Source organism: Vanellus vanellus (assembly GCF_965231255.1).
Source record: "Vanellus vanellus genome assembly, chromosome: 1".
NCBI classification, from domain to species: domain Eukaryota; kingdom Metazoa; phylum Chordata; class Aves; order Charadriiformes; family Charadriidae; genus Vanellus; species Vanellus vanellus.
Window position 1 is genome coordinate 66748825 of NC_138905.1, and position 25783 is coordinate 66774607.

At 41.5% G+C, this 25783-nt stretch overlaps 2 protein-coding genes across 3 annotated transcripts; one reads left to right on the forward strand and one right to left on the reverse strand.

Annotated features, from left to right (window-relative positions):
- Window positions 1-2873: 2873 nt before the first annotated feature.
- LOC309668846 (cytidine and dCMP deaminase domain-containing protein 1-like) lies at window positions 2874-17108 on the reverse strand (the record flags this gene model as incomplete). The annotated part of the gene is made up of 8 exons (XM_082479373.1): window positions 2874-2939; window positions 5277-5412; window positions 6094-6227; window positions 6943-6995; window positions 9762-10178; window positions 10643-10829; window positions 15118-15215; window positions 17030-17108. 8 exons carry the CDS (start codon window positions 17106-17108, stop codon window positions 2874-2876), a joined length of 1170 nt encoding a protein of 389 aa, XP_082335499.1.
- A 1351-nt stretch (window positions 17109-18459) lies between these two features.
- YARS2 (tyrosyl-tRNA synthetase 2) lies at window positions 18460-24836 on the forward strand (the record flags this gene model as incomplete). Of its 2 annotated transcripts, XR_014269121.1 has the most annotated exons (6): window positions 18460-19253; window positions 20236-20403; window positions 23012-23167; window positions 23482-23652; window positions 24135-24516; window positions 24603-24836. XR_014269121.1 is itself a non-coding variant. In XM_082482526.1 (5 exons), the coding sequence occupies 5 exons, from the start codon at window positions 18460-18462 to the stop codon at window positions 24292-24294; spliced, it is 1449 nt and encodes a 482-aa protein (XP_082338652.1). In that variant the 3' UTR covers window positions 24295-24836. The 2 variants fall into 2 exon arrangements, 1 of the variants encoding a protein (XP_082338652.1); XM_082482526.1 differs by having other exon boundaries at window positions 24135-24836.
- Window positions 24837-25783: the final 947 nt, after the last annotated feature.

Genomic DNA, 25783 nt, shown 5'->3' on the forward strand with positions numbered 1-25783 from the left:
CAGGACAATTACATTTATTCAACTCTGTTCAAGGAAATGCAATTAGGGAAAGCAAAAACTATGATGAGTTTTAAAAAGTTTACTAAATTTATTTCACTTTGCCTTCATCACTCCTTCCTTCTGTTTCTCCATTGTCTTTTGAATCACTGGGTACTGGAAGACAGAAAAGAGAAAGGTTTGATTAGGAACATCACATAAAAAGAGATTACATAAAGTGTAGCAGTGCATCAGCCCTCCTCTTCTCATTATCAACATTGATAGACTATCCACTGTGAGTTGGGCGTCTCAGAAGCCACAACTGATTTAGGACAATGTTTGACAGTCAGAACATTGAAGTCCAGGCTCCGATACCTTATTCAGAAAGAAACTATATTAAAATGAATGGGAATTGCCCAGATATAAAACAGTTAGCTGAATCTCACGTAGAAAAAAATAGGGCTCCCCAATGGTAGTGGTGGTGACAAGGGAGTTGGGTTTGGTTTTTAGTTTAGTTTTGAAGTCTGAATTCCACATTTTTAACCTACAAATCCACAATGCTTTCCTTGCGTACAGAACAGCCAATACCTACACTGTTTCCTCTCTCCCTTTCACACTCAGGACTGACTCTTCTTGTTTTCGATACCGAGTCTCTGCTTGTTTATTTCTGCCATCCTCCTTATATGAACTTTATCATCCTGGTTCATCATCTCTCCCCGTTAGTTTGATTTCATTCTACTGCAAATACATACTGTTCTCAATTTTAAAATAAACCATCCCTTACCCCTCTTCATTTATATGCTTTCCCTCAACTCACTTGTCCATTGTGTCTTCACACTCCATGAAGATATGGTCAGCAACTTTTTTGGAGTTTCTAATTTCTGTTTTGTTCCAATTCTCGATTTGATTTCAAATCCCTTTTCTCCCTCAGTAAGGGCAATGATTCTTCAGCTTACAAATCATTAAGACTTTAACTTTGTTTTTGCTTAAACCAAGCAAGAAGTATATGAAAGTTTGTGTGTTCTCAAAAATGTTGGGCAAGTTCTTAAAAACTTCTGTTACTTTTTACTGGTTGTCCAGTCTAAATAAAATTATAAGTTATTTAAGAAAACGTCAATATAAATGGCATTATTCTGTGGTAGGAGACTCAACTGCCTAACTGGCATATCTCAGGACAGCATAAAGCCAGTGGCATGGGGAGAAGACTCAAGCCCAGTACCTCCAAGGATTTGGATATATCCATTTAAGGCTAGAAGAAATTAACAGAAAACTCTTGAAATAAAAAAAAAAAAAAACTGTCATGAAGAACGCTGCTTAGTCATTTGGGCAAAACAAAAAATTAATGACTAACGGAGTGTCGTGGTTTGGCCTCAGCCAGCAACAGAGAACCACGCAGCCGCTCGCTCGACTCCCACAGCCGTGGGAAAAATCAGCAGAAAAGGGCAAAACTCGTGGGTTGAAATATTATAATTTAACAGAACAGACAAAGGGAAAAAGAAAGAAAAACAATAACACCGGTAAAGGAATATAAGAACGCGATTACAGTACCGCCGCGAAGCGCACCGACCGGACCCGCACCGCCGCGTCCCGCCCCCGAGTGGCGACTGACTCCCGCTCCGCGGCTAGCTCCTTTTATAGCGGGGCATGGGTCACGTGGTATGGAATACTTGCCTCCCCTGCTGGCTCCTTGGGGAAATTAACCCCATCCTTGCCGGAACCAGGACACAGAGAACGAACAGAAACCATTAACCCCAGGAACTTGCTATGTTATTCCTCTGTCTTTTCAGCTGTAACAAGTTACATGGTCTGGCCACTTATAGACCTCAAAGGCAACATTTCTGTATAACTCTGTCTTCTGCATATTCAGAATTATTGTGGCAGAAGTGGAACCTGCAGGGTACAGATAATGTATAGCTCCAAAGAAAGGCTGGAATGAGCAGAATGAATTCAGGGGACTCAATTTAACTTACAGTAATTAGATGCAATTTATAACCAGATTTTGTTGTATTTATTACGTGCTGCAAAAAGGGCTTAAAAGAAAAATATATAGTAACATGCCATGCTTCTAAATTTAAACACCAGGTAATACCAAAAGAAATCAAATGGAACAGTACCAAAGGACAAGGAAATTAATCTTAAACATATGTGCCGTAAGTTGAGTTTTGCACTGTTTCCACTGGAAAAAAAACAACCAAACAAAAACTCAATAAATTTATTTAAAATATAAGTGAACACTTATTCAGTACTTTTCACTATCTGTCTGCTCAAATCTGCCATTATATCTAACAGCTATTAATCAATCTACCATGAGTATTTCTTGGACCGCTGGACAAACATGGGTCCTTAAAGTCATTCTTATCTATTTCAGTTCTGAAGCTCTTGTTCTATAGAGGAAGATAAAAGCCAGTTACGTAGCCTACTCTCCTGTAAGCATTTATCCAGTTCATTGGTAGTCTTGTGTGTCCCGGTTCTCTCTTTTCCAAACTCAGACTGCTTTACCCCATTCAGATGTATCTGATGGATCTTGAAAAGTGAATTAATACTTTTCTACATCATCTGCTTCCACTTCTGACATGCTTTCTACCCGCTGAATTATTTTTTATGACACCTGGGCATGACTGGCTCCTAAACCTACTGATGGAGTTCAAAATAATGACTGAAAAGATCTGATGTATATATTCAGGTGAATACATATTTACATATCATCAAATGGTTCACGAACACTGAGTGTATTTTAATGAATTTTCCATTTAATAAAAATGTGCTTCTTAAAAACAACAGGGAAAAAACCCATATAAGTAAGGCAAACCAGAAGGATGACACATATCAAAGCAACATATTCTATGCTTTTATTAAATAAATGTTCAAAAATACTTTTTACTAATACAACCCTGAGTCTAATCTTCAATATGCAAACCTACCTCATGATAGTCAAAGTTTTTCTTTAAATCACCTAGATGATCCTAAAAGAAAAAAGAAACTTTAAAGCAAGCAAATAAACCAGGCACTTGCAGAATCACTGAGGTTGGGAACCACCTCTGGAGGTCTGCAGTCCAGACCCCCTGCTCAAGGCAGGGTGAATTAAAGCAGATCTCCTGGGGTTGTGTCCACTCAGATTTTTAGTATCTCCAAGAATGAGGGTCCACAACCTCTCTGGGTAATGTGTCCCGGTGCTTATCACCCTTACAGCAAAAAGGCTTTTTGTTATGTTTTAGTGGAATTTCCTGTATTTCAAATTGTGCCTATCGCCTCTTCTCCCATCACTGGGCACCACTGAGAAGAGTCTAGCACTGTGTTCTTTACTCCCTCCCATCAGTTATTTATACACATGGATAAGATCCCACCTGAGCTTTCTCTTCTCTGGGCTGATCAGTCCCAGCTCTCTCAGCCTCTCCTCATACGAGAAATGCTCCCATCGCTTAATCATCTTCATGGCCTTTAGCAGGACTCACTCTCACACGTCCATCTCTCTTTCGTACTGAGGAGGCCAGAACTGGACACAATGTTCCAACCATGGCCTCACCGGTGCTGAGCAGAAGGATCGCCTCTCTCAACCTGCTGGCAATGCCCTGCCTAACACAGCCCAGGAGGCGGTTGGCCTTTGCTTCAAGGGCACATTGCTGCATCCTAGCAAACCTACCCACCAGGGCATCCAGGTCCTTTTCTGCAAAGCTGCTTTACAGTTGGTCAGCCCCAGCCTGTACTAGGACATGGGGTTATTCCTGCCCAGGTGCATGGGCTTTGCACTTCCCTTTGTTGAACTTCATTAGGTTCCTGTTTTACCATTTCTCCAACTTGTCAAGGTCCCTCTGAATCAATCATCTGGTGAACCAACCACTTCTCTCACTTTTGGATCATCTACGTGCTTTCTGAGGGGTCACTGTGACTCATCATCCAGGTCATTAATGACAATATTAAACTGTTTTGGTCTCACTATCCACCTCAGGGGTATAAGACTAGGGACTGGCTTCCATCTGGACTTTGTGCTGCTGATCACAACCCTCTGAGTCTGGCAGGTCAGGTAGCTGTCAATCCACCTCACTGTCCACTTATCGAGTCTACACTTCTTCAGTTTGTCTATGAGGATGCTGTGGGAGATAGTGTTGCAGGTCTTGTTAAAGCCAAGATGAAAAACATCCACTGCTCTCTACTCATCCACCAAGCCGGTCATCTCATCATAAAAGGATGTCAGGTTAGTCAGGCATGTTTTCCCCTTCCTAAATCCATGCTAACTACTCCTAGTCACCTTCTTGACAGGTCCCATGGTCTTGCGTACATCCAGCTTCTTTAAATATTTCATAACCAGATTCTACTCTACTGAGAGTAAATCTTCATTGCTCCGTATCTTCCCACTGGTCTCAGGGACATGGGATTCCTGAGGGCAAATCTTGGCAGTAAAAACCAAGGCAAAGACTACTTTGAATACCTTGGCCATGTTTGTCTTTAACCTAGAACATGGATATTAACTGGATACTTGGGCCTGAGCCAAGACTGAGTCCTGAGATTTTTCCAAAGCCATACACAAATTGTTTGATTTAAATTACACCCAAGTAAACCCTGTTAAGTAATTAAGGGACTTCCCTGAAAGGAATAATACTCCTTTGCAAACTCAGGAAATACTTGTTCGTTACACTAAATGGAGGGCTATATCTTGTGATGGAGCCAAAAATACCTCGTTTGACACAGACCTGTAAACAGTGAAGCCAAACTCATCAGACACTTCAAATACGAGAAAGTGAGACTTAGAAAGAAGACTGCTGCATTTACCCTGAGGGATTAAAAGTTAAGTGTGCGCAATGCAGGACAGAGATACTCCTTCATATTGGAGGTCTTAATGAAGTATGCTACAGCTCCCCTCAGCATCTCTGCCCAGGTTTCCTCCATATAGCAACCAAGACACATGTCCAGGTCTCACCATCATAAAAGTTCAGGCACATCCGAAATAAGCATTCAAATGCCAAATCGGGGACCACTCCAGAGCTCTGCCACATATATATAGCTAAACAGTAGACAGGACTTTCCCAATGCCAGATTCTAAAATATGTAACTTGTTCATTTCCTCACTTTAGAAGTATATGAGTGTAAAGATTTCCAAGGCAGAAAGCAAGCCATAAAATTTCAGTTGTATACGAGTACGAAGAATGAAGTATCTCGTAGGTGATTATCTGCTATAGTTCCTCTCCTATACAGAAGGGTAAGAACTGATGTGTTTGTAAGTTAACTATAAATAAACTGTCCCTCCTGCCCCCAAACATATAATTACGTTATGACAATAAATAAATAGTATTATATAAGCATACTTCTTCACTTTGTTTGGACGATTCTTTTACACAATGAATTGTCTTGATTTTCACATGCTTCAAAAGGTTCTGACAGTCGCGACAGGGAGGTTTAGTGCAGTAAAGAACATCACTCTCTTCTCTTTTTGTCTTTGATCTGAAAAATATATGCATTTGCACAATTAATTCATTTTCTGCAAAGCTAAAACTAAAGATAATGTTTGCATTTCTTTAAAATAAATTTAGCATTTCCATCGAAGACCACTATTTCTAATTAAATTACTCTCTGTCTCCTTCTCCAAGTTTGCTATTTCATGTGGATTCTCCCTTCAAATGTCTGATCTTTTTTGCTTTCTCTACCTCTGTGCATACAAAAGTGCTACCATTACGAGCCATATGGTTTTTACAGACTAACAATTCTCCAACTATTCACAGCTAGAGTCTTAAGGGATCTGGCTGACTTGACAATACTCTTGCTACCCTAAGGACCACCAAAAAAGACTGCCAGGCAGAACGCTGCAGACTGTCTTTCAAAAACTGCTTAGAGCTTTGTCCCAACAAGATTGGGTGATTATTTTGGCAGTTTAGGAATACAAGGCGGTACTACACCTTCCTGGGGGTGGAGGAGAGGAAACACACGCATTAACATGTTGATCGCAAGCTCAGAGCTGTAAAATGTTAAGTCTTTGAAACTGGATTAATGGGTGAAGAACAGATGGAAAGGTCAAAGAGAAAATCCATGGTTTGTCACTGACTTATTCACACTACACACTATTCATATCTATTGTCATAAAAAATGCCTGAGAAGTCACTCCATTACTAGATTTGTAACAATAACCTGTACAGGAGAACATTTGCTTCAGCATGGAGAACAACTTCCCATTTTGCAAGTCCAGTCCTTCGTTTTTTTCTCACAAAGGGCAAGTTTGCATATAATATGCCAATAGGGTATCCATTATAACCCGCCCCAAACTGTCAAAAAAACAAATGCAATAAAATAATCAAAATCTAACAGATCTTTCCAAATATCAGCGACATTTTAACGATACACTAATACAGCTTCAAAAGCTAAATATATGCTGTCTACATATTTCTTGATACATACAAATTCTAATTTGTATAGCTATTTATATCAAATTTTTATCAGTTTTAACAGTTTGCCATGACCATCTTACCACCCCATCATGTTATTGCTTTTAACACAGTCAAGAGCTACTTTTGTTTTGGCATCCTGTGAGGTCATTGTCCTCCATCAGGTTCATCACCATCATCTTGTCTCTCTACCTTTGCAAGAAACTTAGGATCCTCCTTTTCAGTGGGCCTTAGGGATTATTTTTTTAAAGTTAAATGATAAAATATTGTCATTACTATTAGCATATTTATTATGTGAGTACGTGCTCATGAGGGAAATTCATCTCCCTTAACTTCTTCACACATCTATACCTGAACTAGTCACCCTAGATTCTCTTTATATTCAAGGGAGAAAACCGGGTGCACCTGGCCTATTCCAGAGTCTGGATTGAGATAAATGACACTCTAGATTTCCACCGACCATAAAGGGGACCCAGGGCAAATAGCTCAGGCATAGTCATCCATACTGCAGATGTCTACAATAGGTCAAATAAACCACAACCCTTGGAGCACTGAATAGAAATTTTACAAGTGTTGGAGAATTCAATCTACTTACAAAATAACCGTCCTGACTGTAGAGGGTACACCCCACACCTCGGTTTGGATCATCTTTTAGAAGAGAGAAAGATTTTCATGTCACTTAGAAGCATACTTTTTTATACTTAAAAACATATTATATAGATTAACATGTAGTGTTTCAATGGTATAAAAACGGGAGGCATAAGTGACTGTTCATATGTTGAAGGAATCCCTCCACATATATACATTATCCAATTCTAGACAGATACCCATACGCAGTAACACAATGAGGCATTGAGTGCACCCTCAGCAAGTTTGCTGGCGACACCAAGCTGTGTGGAATGGTCAACATGCTGGAGGGAAGGGATGCCATCCAGAGGGACCTGGACAGGCTTGAGAGGCGGGTCCGTGCAAACCCCATGAAGTTCAACAAGGCCAAGTGCAAGATCTTGCACGTGGGTTGGGGCAATCCTATGTACAAATACAGGCTGGGCAGAGAATGGATTGAGAGCAGCCCCGAGGAGAAAGACTTGACTTGGGGGTGTTGGTGGATGAGAAGCTCAACATGAGCCAGCAATGGGCGGTTGCTTCCCAGAAGGCCAACCGTATCCCAGGCTGCATAAGCCAGCAGGTTGAGAGAGGAGATTCTGCCCCTCTACTCCGCTCTCATGAGACCACACCTGGAATACTATGTCCAGCTCTGGAGACCTCAACATCAGAAGAACATGGACCTGTTGGAGCAGGTCCAGAAGAGGGCCATGAAGATGATTGGAGGGTCGGAGCACCTCTACTATGAAGACAGGCTGAGAGAATTGGGGTTGTTCAGCCTGGAGAAGAGAAGGCTCCAGGGAGACCTTATAGCAGCTTTCCAGTATCTGAAGGGCACCTACAAGAAAGCTGGAGAGGGACTTTTATGAGGACATGTAGTGATAGGATGAGGGGGAATGGCTTCAAACTGGAAGAGGGTAGATTTAGAATAGATATTAGGAAGAAATTTTTCACTATGAGGGTGGTAAGGCACTGGAACAAATCGCCCAGAGAAAATGTGGAAGCTCCATCCCTGGAAGTGTTCAAGGCCAGGCTGGAAGAGGCTTTGGAAGGTGTCCTTGCCCATGGCAGGGGGGTTGGAACTAGATGATCTTCAAGGTCCCTTCCAACCTGAACCATTCTATGATTCTATCACGTCTATCAAGTACAACAAATGTAGGAATTCAGAAGAGCATAACAACTTAAAATCTGACTCATTGTACAGTTAGTACCTTTGATTAGTAATAGAAGAGTACTAATTTGATACAAAATCCTGATAACAGTCTACATAGACTTTAGTAAAGCCTTTGACATCATTTCCCACAGCATTCTCCTGCAGAAACTGGCTGCTTGTGGCTTGGACGGGAGTACTTTTTGCTGGGTGAAAAACTGGCTGGATGGCCAGGCCCAAAGAGTGGTGGTGAATGGATTTAAATCTAGTCACAAGTAGTGTTCCACAGGGCTCTGTATTGGGGCCAGTTTTGTTTAACGTCTTTATCAATGACTTAGACAAGGGGATTAAGTGCACCCTCTGTAAGTTTGCAGATGACACCAAGTTAGGCAGGTGTGTTGATCTGCTTGAAGGTAGGACCGTTCTACAGAGGGATCTGGACAGGCTGGATCAATGGGCCGAGGCCAATGGTATGAGGTTCAACAAGGCCAAATGCCGGGTCCTACACTTGGGTCACAACAACGCCACGCAACGCTACAGGTTTGGAGAAGTGTGGCTGGAAGCTGCCTGGCAGAAAAGGACCTGGGGGTGTTGGTCAACAGGTGGCTGAATGAGAGCCAGCAGTGTGCCCAGGTGGCCAAGAAGGCCAATAGCACCCTGGTTTGCAGTGGCCAGCAGGACTAGTGAAGTGATCATCCTCCTAGTGGGGCTGAGGCCCCACCTCGAATACCGTGTTCAGTTTTGGGCCCCTCACTACAAGAAAGACATTGAGGTTCTGGAGCATGTTCAGAGAAGGGCAATGAAGATGGTGATGGGTCTAGAGAACAAGTCTTATAAGAAGCAGCTGAGGGAACTGGGGTTGTTTAGTCTGGAGAAAAGGAGGCTCAGGGGAGACCTTATCACTCTCTACAACTACCTGAAAGGAGGTTGTAGAGAGGTGGGGGTCGGTCTCCCAAGTAACAGGCGATAGGATGAGAGGAAATGGCCTCAAGTTGCACCAGGGAAGGTTTAGTTTGGATATTAGGAAAAATTTCTTCACTGAAAGGGTTATCAAACATTGGAACAGGCCGCCCAGAGAAGTGGTTGAGTAACCATCCCTGGAAGTACTTAAAAGACGTGTAGGGAGATGTAGTACTGAGGGGCATGGTTTAGTGGTGGACTTGGCAGTGTTAGGTTAACAGTTGGGCTCATTAATCTTAAAGGTCTTTTCTAACCTAAACAATTCTATGATTTTAAGATCTTCCATTGATGGAATTCGCTATAAGTTCAACTAGGTACATTAACAATACACTAAGAATGTTTAAATGTATATAAATATTTATAATAGTTCCCCCCCTCCAAAACTGATAAAGTGACAAAATATTATTTTCTATGTTTCTATAATATGTGTTTCCTTCTTCTGCTTTAGGTTTAACCTCAGTATTGCAACAAACACTATAAACAATAGCATTAAATATTAGTGTAACAAATACATTAATGAAAAGTATTTTAGCAGTCGTTAGGAAAGTGTGCCGACTTCTCTGATACCCACATATGTTGTGAAATATTTACTCTTTGCACGAGCTCAATGAATCAACAGCAATAATAAAAAATAAATATACAGTAATCCATTCTTTACATTTGGTTACTATTCCTTATATACTTTCATCATAACTTACCAGATCTTGCTGCTAAAAAATAACAAAGTTGCAATGCTTGTTGATGAACAGCTTCCTCCAGTTCTTTCTTCTCAAGTTGGGAACATTCCAGTAAAAAATCATAGCAACAAAAAGCATTTTCCATCCTTTTGACACACGGATCTTTGGAGCTATCTATGTTAAACAGTGAACAATATTTTTCAAAGTCTTTAGTTTGATCATCGAGGAACTTAGAATTGCTTTTAAGCTGTCCTTTGCATCGTATTTTTTTTGCAATCACGTTCACAGTTTCAAAGCTCAGGATGGGTAAGAGCACACTGCTACTTATATGACTTCTGAGAAACATACGGTCAGCTTGTTCAACATCTTCCTTAACCACCAAATCATCTCCCCTTTTCTCAGGAGCCATCGGCCAGTAATAGACTGAAGAAACTGAACCTAGAGACCAACACTGAAAGTCACTTGCCATGCAGTTGGTTGGGACGTCCAATTCACGTGGTTTTGGAAACAGTGGGCCGATTTGCTGTTGCATTGTGATTCTGTGGTATGCACTAGCGTCCAAAGCCTATATAGCTACCCACAGGCTTACACCACTCCCATTGCAATAGGATCTGAATTGAACATACAACTATTGCACCAACCAGTATTTCACTTTTATAAACGACCTCACACAGTTTGCCAGTCCTTTCCCAAGCAAGCAGTCACACTTATTTCTAAGAGATTACCCGTGCAGAAAAGGATTACTTGATTAAGAAGGGATTTATTGGACTGAGCCACATACAACATTTTTCTAGACATGGGTAATTTATGAGGTTATTCAGGCAGAACTGCGGTTAACACAGATTGATATAATACACATATCATATACCTTGCATGAGGCTGATTAAAAATGCATTATATACCTTGAATGAGGAATGTGGTACAAGTTGTGCGTGGTTTCCTGGACAAATACACAGTGCAGTCACGCAAAGAAGAGGGAAGACACCGAACGATTTGTTGTACAGCATGCAACCCAGATTTGGAGAAACTCATAGCTACCATTTTGTGTACTTTGTCTGATTCACATATTACAATCCCAGTCTTATTGAACTGAAGAGAAAAAAAAAAGCAAGCTTATTTTTCCACAGCAGATTTGATTTGATTTTACAAGCACACATGCTTTACACTAATTAAAAATACGCTATAGGTTTTGCCACACTGTATTAAATATAACTGCTCTTGTAGTCCCACAATCTTTAGATCACAAATTCTCTTTAGGAAAAGTTAATGTAAATTTAGTATTAATTCTTTTTTTTTTTTTTTTTCCCCCCCTGTGCATTAGTTCTGGAGAAATCCAGTGTTGCTCCAATTAAGAGACACATGAAACCACAACTGGAATCAATCAGAAAGATCAAACTATAGATTTCTAAAACACTCTTAGGAATATTTGTTTCTTTTAGACAATTTTTTCCAAGAAAATATATATACACACATATGTATATATAACTGGGTTCTTTACAAACACTGTATTAGCTGTGTTGGAGAAAAAATATAATGGTATTAAAGTTAATAATGAGTGTCCAGGTTCTTTAAATCTTCTGTACCTTCACGTAATGCCAGGTTTTTTGATGCCCACCGTTGCTACAATAGCAGAAAAGTAAATTATACTGTCACTGGATACAGCTCCCCTCTAAGGCCAGTAGATACACTACACCATAACAAGTTAGAATCATAAAGTTAACTTAGATTTGAAACTGAAATTTGGAGGTTACCTAACGTGCCTCCCTGCTCAAAGCAGGGCCAACTTCAAAATTAGATCGGATTATTCAGTTCTTACTTAGATAACAGCTTTTGTCTTCTCTGTCGCAGAAGCAGTTGGAATAATCTGTTCTGGGTGATCGTCTACAGATTCAACTGTTCTAAAGTTCAGTAACTCCTACAGGGAAGGTCTCACTGAAGGCAGGTCCACTCTGCCTGCCACTCCTCTGAGCAACCATTATCTGATGCATTCAAGGACCTTTGATAATGGTAGACAAACTAGTGGAGATAGCAGCTAGGAAAGTAATATGTTCAGGATAAAACTGCAGCTCTGGAAACGTTGCCATAGCCTATTTTCATTACAGCAGTGAATGAAATTTTACATTTGATCCTAACACAGAAGAAATGGCCATAAATCTGAAAATGGAAAGCAACTCCAATAAAAATTATGATTATGTGATACATAGGAAAGGATGCTGTAAGAATAGAATGATTATAAAGACTTCAGAAAGATATATATCAGCAAATTTAATGAACTGCTCAGAAGTCTCTTGGAAAAATAATCCAAGGACTATAACAGTCTGACTTAGTAGAAGAGAAACAGGAGTACAACATCCTGATGTAAAGGAAAAGTCAGTAACACTTTGGTTGTACCAACAGATCTTTATTAGTCTGAAAATCAAAACCAGAATCAGAAAAAAAAGAAAGGAAGTAAAGGCAATATGAAGAATGAGCACAGAGGAATAGTATAGCATGTACAGATAAAATTGGAAAGACTAAATTACTGACAAAATACAGGTGCTTCCACTAGCAAGGTATACAAGATGCAAATAGAAAAGGGTATATATGTAAAATTGTAGGAAGAAAATCAAAGGAGGCACAGCTACATTGCACAACAGGAAAAGAGAGCAAACGAACACAGAAAAGGCTGCAGAGCAACAAGATGAAACCAAGACCAAGCAAAGCGAGATCCTGCTTAGGAAACAGAAACTGAACAAGCAAATACAATATAGAAACATCCACCAGCCACAAGAGTCAGGAGACTATGGCGAACTACAGTTCAACAGACCGGCAACACGTTACTATTGACCTCCAGGTATGACAGATGATTACAGGAATCGAACGGCTGTAGTTACTAGATCTGAAAGAGTGTCACATCAGGTTTTTGTCCCGCTCTAAGAAAAGCATAAGCACACTGGAGAATCTAAGGAAGGAACCTTAGAGGCTTAAAAAAAAAACAACAAAACAACAGAAATCTAGGAGAAAGACTGGAGCTTGACATAAGAAGGTTGAGAAATCGCTCCTATAAAATAGTTTGAAGATCAGGTTAGACAAGTATCCGACAAGAGCAGTCCAATTAGACTTAATCCTGCTTCGCTGCAAGAAAATAGATTAGATTACTTCAGCTCATTTCTAAGATTCTGTTGCTTTCCATTCAAAGCTGTTTGTTATTATTAGGTCCCACATCAGACCAACTGCTTATAAATTCAGGAGTATTTAAGAAGTAGTTCTTAAAGTTTTTAAAAGTGCAACCATCACTGTTACTGTTATCTGCTAACTTGATCACTGTGTAGTACTTACAGTTTTATAAACCATTCTCAGATAACCTGGGGTAGGAAAAGCTTTCTACACAAGCAAAACAGTGTGTGGAGTTGAAGAGAAAATATTTAATATTTTCATATTCACAACTAAAATTAAGCTAGGATGTATTTTAACTGTGGGAATGAGAACATGAATAAATGATAAAACGGGGAGTTTCAGTTATTTCTTTCAGAAAAGCACGATGACCCTTAGAGTGTTTGGGACCGATTCGGCTATGGTTAAAGCACCGCCCAAGCCCTAACTGCAAAGTCTGCCACTCTCGCCCCATGAGGAAAAGATTAAGGAGCTCTGATTAACAAGCTACTGCTGCTACAGCCGTGCCTAGCGCAGAGAAATGTTTCTGTTTTCTCTCACCTACCGAACGTCGTCCCTAAACTCGTCGTGCTCCTTACGTGAATGAGTTCACACGCAGCCTACAGTTCTGCTGAGATGCACCTGAGGAAGACTCACCACACTGGAAAATCTGGCACACAAAAGGCAGAGCTGCATGTTGGCCTTGCTACGACCCGTGATTTGCTCTACTCTCATAATATAAATGGACAAAGTATTAAAATGTCTTCCGAGACATTCACATGAAGAATTGTAGTCCCTGAGTTAATAATTCCAAGGATGAAATGCATTACTACTACCTGTGCTGTCTAGTACCATTCCAGCTATTGACAAGGCTGTCAATCTGAATATATGAATATTCTTTTACCTGGGTGTTTCACCTGCTTTGCACCATTCTCAAAAGCAATGACAGCTCTGGTTTAATGACTGAAACTATGTACATAACCAGGATCATCGGGAACAGAAACTGAATCTGGTTCAGTAGCCACAGGAAGGACAGAGGGAGGTGGTCATGGTTTGAAGAACCCACAACAATTTATTGTCATTTAGACAATTATTCTATCACCTGACGACCCCTCCCCACCTGGGAAGGGGAATCAGGAGAAACAAGGAAACCTGAGGGTTTACATATAAACAGATTGAATAGACTAAGACTAGCCAGCTAACATTAACAATACTAAAGAACCAATATTGACCCCGATACCAATATAAAATATACAAGGGTTATACTCAGCCCATCTATCAGTGGGAAGCTGTGCACTCCCAGCAGTGGACATCAAATGTGGGACACTGTGAGCGCTACGGCTGTGGGAGGAATGGAAGATCTCAGGGGTCCAGCACTGGGGCAAGAAGTTCTCTCTATCAAGGGAGAGAGAACTTCGCAGCAAATTTTCTAATTTGTATTGAATGTGACGTTCAAGGTATGAAATAATCCTGTTGGCCGGCTTGGGTCAAGTGCTCGGGTCTCACTCCTCCTTGTCCCTGCACCTGGCGAGCTCGAAAACACTGAGACCTTGAAACCTGCATACCATAGCTGGGTATAAAGTAAGTATTTTCACAAATTCAGACACTAGAGTCTTCTAAAAATGCAGTTTTCCCTATCGTTACAAAAAAAAACTTATTGCAAAGTAAAATTACTGAAAGAGAAATTAATCCCGTGTCACTTAAACCAATACAGAGGCCACCGTCTCACAAAATGATTTATTATTTTAAATCACAGGCAAACACAAAATAACCTTCACAATATCGCTACATGTAGACAATTGAACATCGCTTTATCTCCATCTTTCAAGTAGGGAAAGCAAATGCTAGACAGAGCCACTTTCCCAGGGCAATCTCCTCCTGTTCCATTATGGGGTTCATTAACAATTAAGGCACGCTGGTGTGTCTCAGTGATATGATATAGTGACAGGAAATGAAAAAATTGGTATTAACTGGTACTTAGGAATCCGGTATCTTTATATATGTTTATCGGATGACAATAAAAAATTTAACAGCACTGATTATTACAAGTAACTTTTAAAACACAAGACTAGAAAGGACTCAACATGACTATCTCAGCAGATCCATTGCCCCATGAAAGCACACAACAGTACAATAGAGATTTATAAATGTTTTGTTTGATGGATGTCGTTAGATATTTTAAAGGATAATTCTCAGTAAAATAAGCAGCAAAAATATTTCCTAGCAATGATAACTTTTTACATACCTGGTCAGATGGGACAAGACACTCTGGAGACTCCTCCATAAGAGGAGCTAGAAACATACACAAATCTTTCTTCTCTAAGCGTATGCATGGATGACTTTCTGAATAGGTCCAAATAAAGAGGTCGTAATTAGCAGGCAAATTCAAAAAGGTTCATGCTACAGAAAAGACGCTGTTGATGGCTGCACTTTTGGTAATATGGGAAATGAAGGCAGAATATTTGGGTAAATGTAAAAATAAATTTCTTTTTTTAAATATAATGCATACAGATTAACTGTCAGAAAATTCAAGTGCAACAGAGAGAAGTTTGTGCTGGTGTTGCCTAAGGAGCGCACCACTTATTACTAAGCAACATGCAGCTGGTTAACGGCCATAAAGCAATACCATCACGCAAATAATAAATCTAATAAACCCCACAGAAACTAATACTCAAAGAAAAGCTCTGGGCTGTGGTTAAACTCCTGCTGTTCATTCTATCTACAAAGAAGTAGCCAAACTTCAGTTGTGGTGTCTTGTTTTTGTATTATTTCCTGAAGCTGAAGAGATGTGCCTGTTTCAGTTGACTGTATTGATATGATTAACCAGAGCAAAGAGATACAAACCATCCTCCATGTCCTCAGCTCCAGAAAGTCTCCTCTTCCAATGAAAAAAAAAGGCTTCCTTTTAACTTACTTTTGAAGCAAAGCACTGTAGTAAAGAAAACATACATGTACATGTGTGTATATATATATAAATCTATATCTGAACATGTAACGTGTTTATTCACATTTTAAAAATAATAAACATCCTTCACCTCACATAAATGCAAACAAAATGTAAAGGAAAATATGGTATCTTGTATTGCTGATTACCATTCTTTTTGCCAGCACAATAAATCTTCAGAAAAACAAAAACCAATTTGTACCATCCCTGTTAAGTATGCAACTACCAGCCCAATCACAAAGTACTTCACAGCACCTTTTACTTTTAAAACACCATTAGCATAAGCATTAAGTATTTCCCATTGACAGATACCTCATCATTTTAGGATTAGCTCACTGATGCGTAATGGACTGTTTTTTTCTTCTTTCATTATTTTCCACCAAAACCTGATTTTCTTCCATCATGCTTTATCCCCGATGTGACATAACAGAACAATTCTGTACTTCACTTACCCACAGGTCTGTTATCAAGAAGCCTTCAATCGTAATAGCTTTCAAATGGCAAAACCAATGCTTTTATATCTTCCTTCTCTCCTGTGAGTCATCATCATGTATACTCTGTTTTGCCTTTGACGCTACCTTGGACCCACCCTGTCAATATTTTTATGCCACGAGGAGATCAGTTTGGTTAATTAAGGAAGTTGACCAGGGCAACTAGACATTGACCTATGACCGCTACAGACATGTAAAAAATGCTCTCCCCACAACTGAAAGTGATGAATTAAAAGCCAGATTTGTATAGGTATTGTTATTTGGCACTGCCCAAATCTCTAATGAAAGATCTTTTCTGGGCCGTGTGAACTCGCAAGAAATTGGACAATCTAAATACCTCCTATTTCCTGATGTATATTCCCCTCTGAAATACAGTCTGCCAATACTATGGAATCAACGTGCAAAGCAGGACTGCCCAAGATTGCAAGGGCTTGTTATAAAAATGATGTGATTTCCCTAAATGACTTAATATTAATTTCTACACCACTCAATCATGCTATTCACACCTTTTTTTTCTTTTTTAAACTACTACTGACTTCCTCGTACTACAGTGCTTTAGGGAAGCATCAAAGCGTACCAAACATATGAAATTTCCAAAGTTTTTCCAGCGTCTTTTATTACTCTCACCAAATTGAAGTAGACTCAATGTTTTGTTAAATTAAAGCAGGAAGTCAGTCAAAAGGAGGAGCGAACAGTTCTGGGAAATGCTGGAAAAATAACACCGCAAACGCTGTTTTTCTTGGGTGGCAGTTCCTCGAAGCGGCAGGTGACCGGTGCAGGCCTTTCCTTCCACACCGCCATGGCGGCAGAAGGGATTTGTTTCAACTAACCCTGCAACTGGGAGGAACGAGGCAGTTCACAGGCAAGGAAAACGCATCTGAAGACCCCGAATGCAGTTGCCTATTAAATCCCACCAAGACAGTGTTTTAAACAGGCTCAGACTTTTAAAGTATATAAATTCTGGACTTTGTAACTTCTTGTCATGGTTTAAACCCAGCGCAGCTGCTTGCTCGCTCCCGCCAGTTGGGACGGGGGAGAGAATTGGAAGAGGAAAAATTGGTTGAGATAAAGTCAGCTTAATAGGTAGAGCAAAAGCCGTGCACATAAGCAAAGCAAAACAAGGAATTCATTCCCTGCTTCCCACGGGCAGGCAGGTGTTTCAACCATCTCCAGGAAAGCAGGGCTCCATCACGGGTAACCGTTACTTGGGAAGACAAACGCCATCACTCCGAACGCCTCTCACTTCCTTCTTCTTCTCCTCCAGCTTTATATGCTGAGCACGACACTGCATGGTATGGGATATCCCTCTGGTCAGTTGGGGTCAGCTGTCCTGTGTCCCCTCCCACCTTCTCGTGCACCCCCAACCTACTCGCGGGCTGGGGTTAAACCACGACAAGATCTTACAAACCCCAGAATTCATGAACTTTAAAAGTCTGAGCCTGTCTAAAACACTGTCTTGGTGGGATTTAATCGGCAACAGCATTCAGGGTCTTCAGATGCCTTTCCCTTACCTGTGAACTTCCTCCGTTCCTCCCAGTCGCGGGGTTAGTTGAAGCAAACCCCTTCTGCCGCCACGGCAGCACGGAGGGAAAGGCCTGCACCGGTCACCTGCCGCTTCGAGGAACTGCCAGCCCAAGAAAAACAACCTTCGCGGTGTTATTTTTTCCAGCATTCCCCACAGCCGTTCGCTCCTCCTCGGTGCGAGCAGCAGCAAAGGCCGCGACCGCGCAGCAACGAGCGGAACCGCCGCCGCCGCCCCGGCCCGGCCCCAACCCACAACGCGGCGCTAGTGAAGCAGCCCGGCGCCGTCCCAGCCCGAACCCCGACAGTTCTAAAGCCGCGGCACTGCTAATTTAGGCAGCCGGCATCCCCTCCGCCGGACGCCATACTCGGAAGCCGGATTTCCAACGCGTGTATTTTGGCCCGAAAGCAGCCTGAAATCCCGGTATTCCCGGTTGGGGGGGGGGAACGACACCAAAACGGACGGAGGACCCAACACACTCCGTTTCTGTCTAGAGCTTCTTTAACGATACAATAACGGCTCACAGGGCGCCGTGGCCCGTCCCAGCCCTGCCCGGTCGGTCGGTACGGCCCCGGGGGCGGGCAGAGGCGGGGGCAGCCCCGCCCCACTCCCAGCGTCCCTCGCGGCAAGATGGCGGCGCCCGCGCTGAGGCGGCGGTGCGGGCGGGCGGCGGGGCTATGGGCTGGTCCGCTCCCGCTCCCGTTCCGGCGGCGAGCCCACCACCAGCAGCAGCCGAGGCGGGCGCGGGGGGCCGGGGGGCTGCTGGCGGCGCAGTGCGAGCGCGGCCTCTTCCAGGAGGTGTTCCCGGCGCAGAGCGCGGAGGAGCAGCTGCCGGCGCTGCTGGAGCCGGGCCGCCCGCCCCTCACCGCCTACTGCGGCTTCGACCCCACCGCCGACTCGCTGCACGTCGGGCACCTGCTGCCCGTCATGGGGCTCCTCCACTTCCAGCGGGCCGGCCACAACGTTATCGCCGTGGTGGGGGGCGCCACGGCGCGGCTGGGGGACCCCAGCGGCCGGGAGCGAGCGCGGGAGGCGCCGTCGGCCGAGCGGGTGCGGGCGCAGGCGGGGGGGCTGCGGGCCGGCCTGGAGCGGCTCTTCGCGAACCACCGGGAGCTGTTCTGGGCTGGCGGCGGGCGGCTGGGGCAGGCGGCGCTGCTGGATAACGCCAGCTGGCTGGGCCGGCAGCCGCTGCTCGACTTCCTCGGCGGGGCGGGCGGGCGGCTGCGCATGGGGACGCTGCTGAGCCGGCAGAGCTGCCAGGCGCGGCTGCGCAGCCCCGAGGGCATGAGCCTGGCCGAGTTCCTCTACCCGGCCCTGCAGGCCTACGACTTCCTGCACCTCCACCAGCACCACGGCTGCCGCGTCCAGCTGGGGGGAGCCGACCAGATGGGCAACATCATGTCCGGCTACGAGCTCGTCAGCAAGTACGGGGAGGGGGCACGGCGGGCGGGCGGCGCGGGGGTCGGTCGCCGGGGGCGGAGGTGAGGGGAGGGGGGTGCTGCAGCTTGGTGTCGGGGACCCCTGAAGCAGCAGAAATCGCCTCTCCGAGAGTTGGCGTCCCGCAAAACTGTGGGGTTTGACAAGAGTAATAAGTCGTCCTGGCTATGGGCCTGGCGGATACGTGCAGTTTGGGCATGGTTTGAAGCTTTTTTTTTTTTTTTTTTTTTTTTTTTTTTTTTTTTTTCCCGGGGAGCGTTAAATGAATTTTTAACGGAAAGGATGGGTTCGTGTATTCCTGAATCCAGGAACCAAAATCAAATACCCTGAAACATGGGACACAATCGAGGCAAGCCTTCTGCCGGCAAATGCATTCTAGTGTAATCATACCGAAGTAGAGGCAGTTGTGGTATATTGGTAAAGGTGGTTGCATTTCTTCTCGGAAATCAAATGAACTTTTGCTTCAAACAAGCTTTTGCTTATCCGTCAAATTTGGTGAGTTTCAGAAAATTCACAGACGTATACAAGCCAATCAGTGAGTATGTGGCAGTGCTTCAGTTCACGCTTGACTATTGCAAGACAGGGAATCGGCACAGAAGAAAAGCCTTACAAGTGTCCCAGCCACTCAAGCAGCTTCAATTAGCGCTCAGAGCAGAAGGCGAAAGCTGCAGGACATACAAATTTGCTGGTGCTGTTGCTCATGAAACTACTTATTTAAAGTATCTAAACTTCTTTGCTACACACAAAAGAACTTAAATTTTTAAGTTAAAGCTGGGGCTTTTTCCTAAAGCACTCTTCACAAAACAGTGTTCTGGCATCTTTTGCCCCTCAATGCCTGTCTTATTTAACTGCTTTATATCAAGGATAGAATCTTACAGAATGCTTATATTTTAGTCTACTTTACCAGGATGTGATTTTTTTTTTTTCTTTCTTTTTTTTGTAACATGTAGCGACTCTTCTCTTTCTCAGGATGACAGGAACAGATGTGTTTGGAATTACTGTACCTCTTATTACCAGTACTACTGGAGATAAACTGGGAAAGACTGCTGGCAATGCAGTTTGGCTAAACAGAGATAAGACTTCTCCATTTGAGCTGTATCAGTTTTTTGTCAGACAACAAGATAACGTAGTTGAAAAGTAAGTAGTTTTTCTTCATCTTGCTTTTTGTCATTGCTTATAAAACCTGATCCTAACTGTTCTCTGTAACTGTTTAATTTGGATATGTGCAACACGAGCTCCATGTACATTCCTTACATAAACAGGCATGACTGGTTCCTAAGTATACAGGATAGTGGAACCTGTCTGCATATGCTGCCATGTGCATCATACAATTAGAATGTGGATGAACAAAGTGTAACGCATTTTGTTCTGCCAGTGGGGTGACTTTATCTTACAAGGTATGTTAGTTTCTGTACTGTAACATCACAGTATCAAATGAAGTTTCTCCTGCTGATTAATGAGCAACTGCAGTTTCATAGATATTAATTACAACAAGTTTTTACTGAGTATAAGGTATCCAGAAACACCACATGGTAATAGCATGAAGCTACTTAACTGGTTATAAACAAACACATAAAGTTCAGCTTCTAGAACTGCATCACATCAAAAACTGCATATCCCTAAGCAAATTAAAATAGTGCCTTGTTTAGAAAAAGCCAAGAAGTTCGTATTTATGATTATATTAACTCTCTAGATCGGTGGTCTCCAAACTTTAACCATGCGCCCCTACCAGTGAAAACAATTTTAACATTCACTGCCAATACATGTTTGTTTATTTATTTATTTATAGCGTATATAAGTGTACTACTGAAGTTCTAATATTTTCTTCCTGCACCCCAATGGATCACCTTGCATACCTCCACTTTGGAGACTACCGGTCTAGATAAAAACATGCCTAGGAGACAGTTTTACACTGTGGTAGTAGTGCAATTAAAAAGGGGAGAAATTTATACCATTTTAAGCTCATGGCAGGCAGTATACAAGGTAGTATACAGCGAATTCACAAGGTAGAGGTTTTCGGGCATCAGTTTTAAGTCATTGTTGAAAGTAAAAACTAAGGCAGAGGAGAAAACCAGAATGAACAGAATTCATATACCTGGTCAAATTACTAGTTGCATGTACCTCTTCAAAGCTAGTAGTAGATATCACCCTAGGCTTTAGTTCAGTAGTGTAACTGTGGTAAAAATGTCTCATGTAATTTTCCCTACCTCTGGACAAACATACTATTATTTTGTCCATGTACAATAACTCACACAATTAAGCATTAATTAAAAACATTTAGATGATGGGAGAAGTACTTGTTATGTAAATGACCAATAGTACTAACATGGTGAAACCTTACAGCTGTTTGATGTTCTTTTCATAGAACTTGCATGGAAATTTTAGTGGATCTTTTTGAAAATACAAATAGTTCCTATCTGCAATCATTCTGACTCTGCTAATGTTTCATTGAAGTTAACTGTTCATCTTTCTCATCTTGGAAAGCGGAGTCAAGGATTTCTGCTTACAATTATATTGGCAAGTGGATTGATCTGTAAAGCAGATGAGACTGTAATGCATCAAAACCTGGAAGGATATCCAACTACTATTTAAAGCTGTAGCACACACAAAGACAAAATTCTGAAAAATCATTACTTAGAGTAGAACAATTCCAATGAGCAAAACGTGGTCTCAGATTCATTGTGCTGTCTGTGAATCCAGTTCAACCACACATAACTCATATTCTTACTAAGCAGTGTAAAAAAAAAAAAAAAAAAAAAAAAATCATATAATGAGAATGTGAAAGGGTAGCAAAAATATGAGAAATACCATTTGACAGGTTTACCTTCATCGATGGCTAGCCTCCGTGCTGGTGTGCCAGTGACATGGCTGAAAATAAATAGGCAATAGCTTTATTCAGGGCATTATGTTAATTTTAATAAGTTGCTGTATGTTCTTTTTTTTAAATCTGCTTTTCTTTGAACTTTAGTATCACTGTCAAATCTGAATCTTTATAAACCTCAGACAGGTACTTCCCTTTCATATTGTGACCTATCTCATAACTTGGTTACCTCTCTCAAAGGTTTATTCCCTGATATTTCAAATTTAGGTTCTGCATCCACAACACTTTCCAGACTGAGAAGAAGGGTATGTGGATACTTAAAATATTTCATGCGTTCACTGACTTTGTAACAGTAAAGGTACCATTTTTAATACACTGCATTTCATGGTACTGTAAGCCCATTAAAATGGACTTTTTTGTAAAGAATATGCTTAGATATGCACCTCTAAATTCTTGATTACCCTAAATAATCTTCCTGCTGAGATACTTGTCAATACATAGCATACTTCTGTCCCATGATGACCACAGACTGCCAGTGGTATTTTGCATTAGCATATTGTGCAACTACTGAGAATATAGTAGAAAACCTTGTTAGTTGACACACAATTGCAATAAATCCTGTAAACATTTGAAGAGGAAACCAAGTTGTTGATTGTAATGCAAGCTTCATAAAAGCATCTGACACTATCTTATGTCTGAAGACATTGCCCGAGGCAGAATATTAAATAAAACACGAGTTATCCTGGTAAGCTGAAGCATGTGGGCAAAAACAGAGAGTTGTTTGAAAGGACAGAATATCTGTAATACGGGTTTCTTAAACTGACTAAGAACCATTTTAGTCTAGTTAAAGAAGTTTGAATGACAAAGGCGGGAAACCTATAATGATGGCTATATAGACAAAATATTTTTTTCCCCTGCTCGTAGATACCTGAAACTCTTCACCTTCCTTCCTCTTGAGGAGATTGACCACATCATGAAAATGCATGCTAAAGAACCTGAAAAATGGGGCCCTCAGAAACGACTTGCTGCAGAAGTAACCAAGCTTGTTCATGGTAGAGAGGGGCTAGAATCTGCTAAGAGGTGAAGTTTGATTTGTCAAGCAGTTTTCTTTCAGATTTATTCAATGGTAGTTATCCGTAGCTTTTCAGGGACTATTTTCATGTAGTTGCTCAGCTGTTAAAAGAGAAAAATGTAGTAATTCTGTAGACTTAAAAATACATTAACAATATAAAAAAAGCAGTGTAGCATGTTACAACAGAAGAAAAATTGGGGTCTACTTTAAGTACTTCTTTTATTGTCTGGACCCTCAGAAGAAATTGGGGAGGGGAATCTGAGTAGCATGTTGTGTGAAGATGAGACTAGCGCTGGATTTTGAATGATCTTTGTTCTCACAGGTGCACTAAGGCCCTTTATTACAGCAGTGTGGAGGCATTGGAAGCTATGTCTGACCAAGAGTTGCAGGAACTTTTTAGACAAGCTCCTTCAGCTGAATTGATGCTTGAACCTGGAATGAACGTTCTTGACTTGTGTCGCAAAGCAAACGCCATTCCAGATGGACCTAGTGGGTATGTTATTACCTGTGCTCTTCGGTAATATCACACTTAAACAGCTTGTAGTGGTATGCTTTCAGAAGTTAAGCAAGAGATCAGGACAGCAATATCAAGTAGAAACAGTCTAGCAGTCTACATACCAGCATTGAAGAGTGGAGCAGGCAGCCTAATTCCATTTTAAAGTAAAAAGTGTAGGATAATGCAATCTCATGTACCTTAGCTGTAAAATCTACACCCAATGAAGGGACAGCTTAATGAAACAGCCTGTTTCATTACACCTCTCAAAAAGAGTGGGAGTAGTAGTGGCTAAGGTTAATTTCAGTCATTCTTGACCTGGACTGAAAGTAAAGTGGAAGAAGATTAAAATTTATTCAATTATGGATCCAACCAAAAAACCCTTAACTGAACTTTCATACTTAACAGCAATAAATAGCTTCATCTTGCAATTACCAATTGGTATTTGTTTGATTTTTTTTTTTTTTTTTTTTTTTTTTAAGGTACCAGAGAATTACAGATGGTGGAGTTTCAATAAATGGGATTCGCGTAACTGATCCTGAGACTGTTCTTATTCTTGGACAGCATATTCTCAAGAATGGAGTATCATTGCTTAGGATTGGGAAGAAAAATTACTACATTATAAAATGGTTGCAGTTGTGACAACACTATCTCCCTAAAACAACAGATCATTTCGACTCTATTGCTTGAAGTTGTACTTGAAGATGTTTCTATACTGTGTATTACTATGCAGCTCACAAACTGCCGAATACCATAGTTTCATTTTCAAAATACACCAACAGAGTTCAAATAAAGGCAGCTAAGTTATACCACTGAAGAGAATTTTAGATACTCTGCCGTATTTGAAGTACCATTCATGAGAGGGTATGCACAAGAACATGAAAAGATTAATTTCAAAGTCTGAAGATGGAGATGCTCTTCCCCTCCTTTAACAACCTTCTGTGTTGTAGGAGGACAACACTGGCCAGGTACTCTACAACATAATCCACAGCAAGATGAGCAAAACCATATTCAAAACCAGTACTCCTTACAGAGGATATATGCTGCTGTCCAGTTTGACTTCATCCTAATAAAGAAACCTGCGTAAGTGGGTAAGGACAACCAACCTCCAATGAACATTTTTTTTCTGAACAGGTTTGCTTTGAAGGAAGTAGCGAAAGATTCACAATAAATGAGTAAAATGATTAAGCCCTAATATGTAAGTTTCTTATTGGTTATGTACGGGGGAACGTTGCATGAAAGCTTTCCAGCCTTAATGTGGTAATACAGAGTAAATTCGCTTTTTGAAATGTAAGAGAGTATAGAGCCTTTCAATGTGGGTGACACTCATTCTGCTTCTGTGAACAACAAGGATGCATCTGTGCTATCTAGAATCTTTGTTAAAGATACCCTGGCATTAGTTCAGTTGCAAGATAGTCTGTTATACCAGAAGATTTGAAGCATGTACGTGAAAGCTTTTTTAATTTTAGCTGCCGAGGCGTTATAGGTGAACAGCAGCACAAAGGTATCTGGACCAGGAACTGTGAGGGAAGCTGTAGTGCTTTTGCAATTAAGAGTCAGATCCTTCAGATGGGGCAACATGCAAAAGCAGCACATCTTCATCAGTGAGCAGAAAGTGACCCTACTGCTTATGGCCTCGCCAATGTTTGGGATCATAGCTTCCTCATTCTCTTGTAAAGATAGCATGAAAGTGAGACTGTACTTCAAGACTTGTTAGAACAGCAACATCTACATTTAAAGGTGTTGTTTCGTTCAGATTATTAAACTGCAATAGTATTTTCAGTAGCTCACCACCTGGAGTTACTAGTATTAATTTCAGTTTCTAGATCCCACTTACCTGCCTGATAATGACATCTCTCTATCCTAAGGTCTGCTGTATAAAGAAAAATGAAGAGTAGTTGAGTCATTCCTACCTTAAAAAAAACGCTCTACACAGCCTGTTAGCTCTCAGGACCAGTTTTGTGTTGCTTGTTACTTTGCCTTAAGCTGCAGTAATGATCAGCGCTATCTTACAGAAAGCATAAGGAGGAAAAAAATCACAACTTTGACTTGAAAAGGGTAGAAACAGGGAAGAGACAGCAAAGTTCATCTACTTAATATAGCTGCCTTGTTCCTTAAGTGGCAGAAGCAT